At 27.6% G+C, this 9,929-nt stretch overlaps 1 protein-coding gene across 1 annotated transcript; it reads left to right on the top strand.

The window, feature by feature from the left end:
- The first annotated feature begins 104 nt into the window (after window positions 1-104).
- LOC100210204 (E3 ubiquitin-protein ligase TRIM71) lies at window positions 105-3,191 on the top strand. The gene is made up of 4 exons (XM_065790941.1): window positions 105-819; window positions 1,121-1,962; window positions 2,051-2,366; window positions 2,437-3,191. The coding sequence occupies exons 1-4, from the start codon at window positions 216-218 to the stop codon at window positions 2,961-2,963; spliced, it is 2,289 nt and encodes a 762-aa protein (XP_065647013.1). The 5' UTR covers window positions 105-215; the 3' UTR covers window positions 2,964-3,191.
- Window positions 3,192-9,929: the final 6,738 nt, after the last annotated feature.

Below are 9,929 nucleotides of genomic sequence, written 5' to 3'. Positions count from 1 at the left end.
GTTTATACTTCAAATAAAATGATGGCAGAAGATTTTAAACGTTTTTGTCTTTTGCTTGTGTTTTGTTTGCATGTTACGTGTTTGCAAATTAAAATTAAAATTTATTTCATTAAAAAAAAGTTTAGTTCAATTAGATTATAATTAAAATTAAATTAGAAATTTTTTCACTTTATTAATTTTTTAGATATAACGAAGATATAAATATGACATGAAATATGGAGAAGCTTGACGATAAATGTAACAGAATTGAGTTACAAAAAAAAGAAAAGGATATTGACATCACGTGTTACATTTGTAAACAAACTTTCCGTTATCCAAGAGTTTTAGATTGTTTGCATACGTTTTGCGAAGAGTGTTGTGCCAACAATATCAATAAAATAGATCATGAACTTGGAGAGCGTAGTATAATTAAATGTCAACGTTGTTTTGAAGTCACTATACTTCCTGATAACGATCTTCAAATGCTTCCTTATAACTTCTTTGCTAATAATGCTATTGACTTTCTCCTCATACAAAGCGCAAAAGAAAATGCTATTTTATGCACGTGCTGTAGCGATGAATCTGACGCAGTATCAAGATGTGTAGAATGTTCAGAGTTTTTATGTTTAAAATGTGTTACGGCTCACAAAAGGATTCGTGTAACAAAAGATCATAAGGTTATAGACTTAGATACACTCCGTTATGATAAAAGTTCTGTACATCGTCCGGTGCATTGCTTATTTCATGAACAAGAAGCATTTGCATTTTACTGCGAAGATTGCGATGATATTATTTGTAACGAGTGTACAATCCTTCAACATAGAGGTCATAGGTATGAAAGTAAGTACGTTTTATATTTTTACTCACCAGCAACCACTAGTGACCAGAAGCAACCACTAGTGGCATAAAGCTTATAAGCAATTAAAATAAGCAGACATTGAACTATCCAAATAATCTAAATCTCTGTCGCCAATTAATACACTCTCAGGAAATAGTTCATATAAATTTTAGTTCTTTTTTTGTTTTCAAAACAACTAGATCAAAATAAGGGACTAAACTGAAGCCTAATTTCTCCATTATGAATATAAACCTACATATTTTCATGTATTCTTAAATTCTATAAATTTTTTAATTTCTCTAGAGCTTAAGGAAGCGTTAAAAAATAAGAAACCATACATGATGTCAATTTTGGAAGATAACGAATCTAAGAAAATTCGTCCTATCGAACGTGCAATTGACGAAGTTCAAGACATGGCTGCAAGGTTACACGCACGTACGGTGGCAACAAAACAAGCAGTTAAAAATTGCACTGCTCAATGTATAAGGGCAATAGAGTTTCGCTGTCACGAACTACTTTCAACAGTTGATGCAATTTACTCAAACAAGAGTAGGTTGCTTTATGAACAACAACTTGGTCTACAACTTCGATTAATGAAAAATAAAACTGCTAATGACTTTGTAAACTACGCTCTCAAAAATGGAAGCGAAGCAGAAATATTTGAACTTTTAGATGTTATGAAAATACGATTGGAGTATTTAAATAAAGAAGAACTAGAGTACAAAGAGCCGCATGAAAATGATGTCATAGACCATTTGTTTGACTTTGATTCTGTTGAAAACATTGCAAATAATTTAGGCGAAATTTCAACATCGGCCATTTTTTTAACAAACACGATAGTTAGCGGCCAGGGTTTACGCACTGGAAAGGTTGGGATTGAGACATTCTTTATTGTTAAAGTTTTTGATCGCTTTGGATCTCCTTGCATAGAGACAACAACCAATGACGCAATTAGAGTTAAAATCCAAGCTCCTGAAGGTTTTTACGTTAATAACAAAATTTTAAACAATAACGATGGATCTTACTGTATCCGGTATACACCAGTAACTCGGGGGAAATATAACATCACTATTAAGATTAGGGGCCGTCAATTTCCAAACAGTAACCATACTGTTAGGGTTTACGATGGTATAGATTATTTAAAGGTATTGTTTTTGAAAAATGATTCAATATTTTTTGGTTGAACCCTTTTTATTCTGCTTCATTATATCTTTTTGTTTTGTTTCCCTTTAGATTGAGAACACGTACTTAAATTTTGGTGTTCTAGGCAACAAACCTTGTGAAATGAATCTACCTTGGGCAATCGCTATTCACGAGGATGGTAGAATGTTTGTTACTGATCATGGTAATAATCGTGTGCAAGTTTTTAATGAATTAGGTAAGTTTATTACTGAATTTGGTTCAAAGGGTTCAAAAGATGGACAGTTTCTTGGACCCACCGGCATTGCTATAGATCAAAACGGGTGTATTTTTGTTTCCGATTGGGAGAATCATCGAGTTCAGCAGTTCAATCAAAATGGAGTGTTTATGGGAAAGTTTGGATTAAAAGGTAACATTTTAGTATTTAGATGTTATAAAAATTCATAAACAGTTATAAACATTAATTATTTTCTGTATAGGACGCGAAAAAGGTCAACTACTACATCCAGCTGGCTTAGCCATTGACAAAAATGGATGTGTTATAGTTGCAGATAGAGACAACCATCGTTTACAAATATTTGCATCTGATGGAAGACCAATATCAGTAATTGGCAGTTACGGAAACGAATGTGGTCAATTAGATTCTCCAACACATGTTGCAATAATGGATGACAATTTATACATTGTTTCAGACGCTGGGAATGACCGTTTGGTACTCTTTGAAGAATCTGGTCGTTTTAATTCTTTCTTTGGTTCCAAAGGAAGTGATCCAGGTTTTTTTAATCGACCATCAGGAGTTGTAGTTGACAAAGAGGGTTATATAATATTAGGCGATTTGTATAATCATCGAATACAAATATTTGACCCAGAACTAAAATACTATTGTCACTTTGGGGGAGAAGGAAATCAGGATAAGCAGTTCCGCTATCCATCTGGTATAGCGTTAACAAATGAAGGTAGAGTTGCTATAGTTGATCGTTACAACCATAGAGTTCAAGTATTTTAGAAAAAAAAATTTGTTTTAAGTTTTTGTAAATTGCCTAGAGTTATAGATATGATGTTGTTTTAAAGAACAAATATGACAAACGTTTATGCAACAAATACAACCGCAGTTTTAAAGAATTCATTTTAACAATAAATTTGTATTTTTGATGAAATATAAAGTTTTAAAAATGTTATATAAAAAATTGAATTTATAAAAAAGATAAGAATGGTAAAAATCTAATTACAAAAACTAATTTGATTTTATCAATATATTTATTTGAAAAATATTCACAACATGATAAAAAACACATATGTTCAGAAAGTCCCAAATATCACTATCTGGGTAATTTATAACTTTTTTTATATCATAAATTAAAATTATTTTTAAAAAAATGGTCTTATTTAAGCTACGAAAAATTTAGAATTTTAAAATGGAAAACTAAATTTTTTACTCTAAACCGTATTATCTTTAAAGACATACAATCCAACGAATAGTTGGGTTGTTACTCTGTACCATACAGTGACATTAAGCGTATGTAAAGACACACTTTTTGCAGACTTTGGATATATACTCTGTACGCTGTACTCGTGATCCTCCAATTCAAATTATGTCAGATATTGTCCATAATTTTTGAATCAGTAAATAAATTGGCAAACTATTGGTGGTAAAGGTGAATTCTTGTCAAAATTCGCGTTGTGTTGCGATTGTTAAATTGTTATTACATGCATAAATCAACACTTTTACATCTCAATGTAATGGTAATTATCCATTATTAGATATTTTAAGTTTATCTTTAACTACCTGAAAATAGAGTGATTAGGTTAGAGGGAATAAGAAAAAAAATTAGTTCGTGACTTTATAGTTAAGGTGTCATATATATTTATAGTTAGAGATAGGGTACCATATATATTTATTGTTAAAGAAAAGGACATTATATATGTTTGTAGTTAAAGGACACAATATATTGAGAATGTTGAAATATGAGAATGAAAAATCCGAAGGCGTGGTAATAAGAGCAAAGATTCAGTACAGGTTAGAAGGTGAAAGATGCTCCGGTTCAGTACAGGTTAGAAGGTGAAAGATGCTCCGGTTCAGTACAGGTTAGAAGGTGAAAGATGCTCCGGTTCAGTACAGGTTAAAAGGTGAAAGATGCTCCGGTTCAGTACAGGTTAAAAGGTGAAAGATGCTCCGGTTCAGTACAGGTTAGAAGGTGAAAGATGCTCCGGTTCAGTACAGGTTAGAAGGTGAAAGATGCTCCGGTTCAGTACAGGTTAGAAGGTGAAAGATGCTCCGGTTCAGTACAGGTTAAAAGGTGAAAGATGCTCCGGTTCAGTACAGGTTAAAAGGTGAAAGATGCTCCGGTTCAGTACAGGTTAGAAGGTGAAATCTAGAAGAGTAGAAGAACAAAAACTAGCTAATCAATATGTCTCTGAAATGAACGACAGAGACGGGGAGGTCAAAACTGAATCCAAAGAAATGTTATAAGAATCTAAAAATTTTAATAGAAATTAATACAGGTTTAAAAAAAAACGACAAACCATCTTGAGAACTTTTGTTCTCAAACGCCAAAGTTAAAAAAATAAACTAAAGAAGATAATATAATGTTGAAAAAAGAAATTTGCGAGAGCGAGATAAAACAAGTTCTAAGGTAAATGAAAAATAATAAATCCCCCGGTTTATCCGTTGATTACTACGACGGTCTATCCATTGATTATTACAAACATTTTTTCAATATAATTAAAAAAGACTTGATTAAAAGTTTAAATAATATTTTGTTTACTGGAGAAATGACAAACTCTCAAAATAAAGCTCTATAAGAAATAAAAAATAATATGGAAACCATATTATTAACAAATGTGGATTACAAAATCCAAACAGTTTGTTAATAATATGGGAACCTATATTATTAACAAATGTGGATTACAAAATCTTAAGTTTTGGCTAATAGCCTAAAAAATATTTTACTGAACATAATACATAGCAACCAAACAGCGTGTGTTAAAAACAGAACAATATATTTTAATATCAGTCACATAAGAGACACTATTAGCATTGCTAAAATAAGTGATTTAGATGCTTGCATACATTCAATAGATCATGTGAAAGCTTTTAATTGGGTTGATAGAGCTTTTTTATTTGAAATATTTTATATTTGGGAAGGTTTTTACATCTTTTGTGAAAACAATTTATAATAAGATAAATGCTAAAATTAAAATAAATGATTTGTTATCAGAAAAAATAGATATTTTAAGAGGGGTAAAGTAACTGTACATCATTCAGGCAGAAATTTTTTTAACCCATGTTGAAAGGAGAGAAACAAAAATGCAGCAAAACGCTAACGACACCAACTTTTTTCTAAGCGGAGATGATTTCTTTAGAGATGGAAAGCTCAATCGAATACCACAGGCGCTAAAATAAACCTTGCCAAATGTTAAGGCATATGGTCAGATAAAAATATTTCTAAAGACAAAAATCTAAATTTCAATTAGTATAAGAACTCTTTTAAAAGCTTAGGAATATATTTTTCTGAATAACGGAAACTTCCAATACGATACCCAATGAAAGGAGCATTTTAACAAAATGAAAGCTCTTTGCGAAAATAAAAAAATTACAAATTATCTTTAAAAAGCAGAAAAGCAGTTATAAACACTTTAATAATCCCACAAGTAATACACTTAGCTTTTATAGCACCCCTACCAAGAAAAGGAACTTTGAACAAAATGGAGGCAAAAATAAATAACTTTTTTGGGGGAGGTAAAGTATGTAGACTTAACGAAACAAAAACAGAACAGAAAATAAAAAACGGTTGAGCAGGAGTAAAAAGCTTAATCAACTTGTCAAAACTTAACTTAACAAACTTATGGGTGTCAAATTGCAATGGGTGTCAACAAACTTATGGGTGTCAAATTGCAATGGGTAAGCAAATTTTACAATGAAAATATAGATGGATCTAGGAAGGATGCAATGGTTCACATACTAAATCAACATAGAAATGCGAACCAAAGCAAATACATTTTAGAAACTATCCCTACTCAAACTAACTCCCTTTTTACTATCAGCTATTAGTCAATTGGCATATATTAAAACAAAAATATAGTTTACCTTTAACAGAAATTGAAGAAATTTTGAATCAACCTCTTTTTTTTAATACAATGAATAAAAAGTCATTTAAAATATTTTTAAACCCAAACAAAACACACGTAAAAAACAACATTGTAACAGTAGCCGATGTTACTAAAACATTTCAGCCAGATTTTTTACAATGACAGCAAAAAATTTTAACGGACTTCCAAAATTATGATTATAAAACAAAGTACGAATATAAGAATCTAACAGTTTTAACTTTAAATCACTTATTAAACCAATAAAAATACAAAAATATAAGTTTTATAATTGGAAGCATTTTTTGAAAGCATGAAAATTTTAAATGAAAAAGATTGGAAACATTTTTTTTTAAATCTTCATAAAAGACGCACCAACAATAAAGCGAACAAAATTCTCTTTAAAACGGCATATTTTATATTACCCACAAGCGAAAGGATGTTTGATTTTAAGAAGGGAAAAGACAAACTTAATCACAGGTTAAAATAAAAAAATGTTCAAATTCTTCAATCTTCTCTGAAGGCAGTTATAATCGAGGTTGCCCTCGATTATTATAAAGGTTTATTTTTATTTGTTTTAAAGGATTTATATTTTGTTTAGTATGCTAAGCTAGGCACATCTGTTTTTCGGAATGATTAATTTGTTTGAAAAAAAAAACAGCTAGTTTTATTATGACTTAGTCAAGCTATTATATTTTTATGGTTATTTATGATGGTTAGAAATTAGAAACAAAAGAAACGTTAATTAAAAAGAGTTTCAAGTTTGATTTAAAATCAAGAAGCATAAGGCCTCTCGTGAAGGATCGACAGTTTATGGCTTTGAAGTATATGGCCTCTCGTTCGACAGTTTAAAAATGAATAAATGCTCATTTAAAGTATATAAAAAAATGCATATAAAATAATTATATGCGTATATAAAGTCTTTTTATTAAAACATTTCTCACCGATTTATCAAAGTTAAGGTAGAACTTGCGAATGCATTCGAAATTTTAAAATTCTATTACTTAAATTTTTTTATAGCCTGGATTGTTTACATATATATATATATATATATATATATATATATATATATATATATATATATATATATATATATATATATATATATATATATATATATATATATATATATATATATATATATATATATATATATATATATATATATATATATATATATTTATATATATATATGTATATATATATATATATATATTATATATATATACATATATATATATATATATATATATATATATATATATATATATATATATATATATATATATATATATATAATATATATATATATATATTATATATATATATATATATATATATATATATATATATATATATATATATATATATATATATATATATATATATATATATATATATATATATATATATATATATATATATATATATATATATAATATATATGAGTTTTTATGCACAAGCATTGAAGTTAAGGTTGCTATGTATTTTTTGAATCAACTTTATGTTGTGATTACAGGAATCAGTACAATTAGCGTGAATCTATATGCAGTAATTAGCGGGTATCATCTAATTAAAACGCTGTTAAATTTTTTGCTTTTTTAAAATAATATCATCACGCATGAATAAATCTGTGGCGCGAAATTTAGGTGCTAAAATAATGAAATTAATTTTTTCATAAAGAAAAATATGTCAGCTAAAAATCCAATACTTTTTGGCTTGAAAAACAGTGCATAGAACTGTTTAGTTTTGATTTTATTTAAAGATGCCATTTTTGTGTGATATGAGCATGCTTAAATTACCCAGTGGTTTTCATTGAAATTACCTAGTTTAAAGTCCTAAAATAGCAATGGTATTAATTGATTTTTTGAATAAAAATAAAATATAGTAAATTTTTTTAATATTTTATCAATACTAAATATTTTTCTGTAATTTAAATTCAAAAAAATTGAATTTTTCTCGTTCAAAGGTTTGAGTTGATAAAATTGAAAAAATAACGAACTAATTTTTTTTTTCTTTTCTTGCGGAAAACATAGTAGTGTTGTTTCAACAAAAAGTGGCTTAAAATTTGATCTTTTAATGATAAGTTTTGTTAATAACGAATCATTATATTCCAAAAATTAGTTATAATTGTCAGGTTGGTATTTTCTTTACAAAATTAATGTTTTTTTGTGAGCTAATTTAAAGTGCTCATATTACCAAGTGGTCTGGGTAACATGAGCATTTTTGTAACTTTTTTAAAACCTCTGTGTTTTTAAGAAAAAATTTCGGGTGCCCAAATATATAAGTGGATCATGAGAAGGCATCCCTAAATATTATTTATTCGCAAAAATTTTGGATCCAGCATAATTATTTTTGAAACTATTTCAATTTTTGCTTAAGGTGCTCATATTACCCTAATCTACCCTATACATGTGTGTGTGTATATATATATATATATATATATATATATATATATATATATATATATATATATATATATATATATATATATATATATATATATATATATATATATATATATATATATATATATATATATATATATATATATATATATATATATATATATATATATATATATATATATATAAAAGATAAAAACTCAAAACTGTTTATAATAATTACAATGGAATTATGAAAGTTCCTGTGCAAAGAATGTTGATATATAAATAATTGAAGAATATGTAAGAAAGGATTTATCTAACCAAAGAGGTATAATAGATTGGAGAGGAACGAAGTTAAAATACGTCATTTTTCAAGGGACAGTCTTTGTAATCAGCGTAGTTAAGGTCATTTTCAAGATATTGTGGTCAGTCAGTTATTAGTTTAAACAAGAGAGATTTACCCGTAAAATATCTGGTATACATAATAAATAATCAGATAGTTTATTGGGAAAACTGCAACTGCCAGTAATTCAGTTTTTTGAGTACTCCTACTATATAAGTAGAGAACACCAAAATAGTGAAAGAAACAGGGTTTTAAAGAAGTTATTGGGTTTAAAAACTTGTTAATAGTTCTAGCTATTTTGATATATATGTATAATTATGATACTCAAGTTTTAGATACTTTGTAGTTTTATTGAAGACAACAGATTGATGTAAACAGGCTGAGCAAAATCTCATTAAAATTCATATTTCGACTTTATGAAAACTATTATTTCTGTATATTAAAAAAAAATCATAATTTTTTTTATAACACTATCAGAAACAGTTTTATTAAACAAAAATAAAGTTTTATTTATTTTATTTCATTTGCCTGTTGAAAAAACAAAAGGTATACCTTATTTCATAAAAAAATGCAAGAAGAAAATCTTCCCCTTAAATTACCAGATCTATTTTTAAATAACATAAAAATAAAAAGCAAGACTATATAATGCTTTTAGAAATAATTGTTGACAATAGTTTATCTTGGCTTCCCCATATTAAATATTTACAATCAAAAGTTAGTAAAACCATTGGTATGATGTACTGAGTTCGTCCATATGTAAGAACAGTTTGTCTAAAGTTAATATACTTTTCTTTAACTCATTGTTCTTTAACTATGCTAATATTAGTTTGCGTGTAGAATTATTTAAGGGAAAAAAAGAGGGGAGCATACTAAACCCTTAATGAGAAATATGAAAATGATGAATGTATACGAATTAAATTTTTATTAGCACCTAGTTTTCATGTATAATTATATTAATAACCTCACTCCAGCTAATTTTATTTGTAAGTTTGAGAAAAATGTAAATGAAAAATATTTCTTAAAAAAATCAATCAAACTCCTTCAAACTGCCGAGGAAATTAAATAAATATGCAGAATATAGCATATCGAGGACCTAAGTTATGGAATTCTTTTCAAAAAACTAATGCAAATATCGTAAAATCATTAAACTCATTTA

Source organism: Hydra vulgaris, chromosome 02 (genome assembly GCF_038396675.1).
Source record: "Hydra vulgaris chromosome 02, alternate assembly HydraT2T_AEP".
Lineage (NCBI taxonomy): Eukaryota > Metazoa > Cnidaria > Hydrozoa > Anthoathecata > Hydridae > Hydra > Hydra vulgaris.
Note: the sequence above shows the minus strand (reverse complement) of the source record. Positions and strands in the feature narration are given on the sequence as shown.

What these genes read in the sequence shown, in the direction of transcription:
- LOC100210204 (XM_065790941.1), top strand. Translation starts at nt 216, where the DNA reads ATGGAGAAGCTTGACGATAAATGTAACAGAATTGAGTTACAAAAAAAA. An exon ending in ATGGTATAGATTATTTAAAG is followed by an intron (nt 1,963 to 2,050) that starts GTATTGTTTTTG and finishes GTTTCCCTTTAG; the next exon opens with ATTGAGAACACGTACTTAAA. An exon ending in GGGAAAGTTTGGATTAAAAG is followed by an intron (nt 2,367 to 2,436) that starts GTAACATTTTAG and finishes TTTTCTGTATAG; the next exon opens with GACGCGAAAAAGGTCAACTA.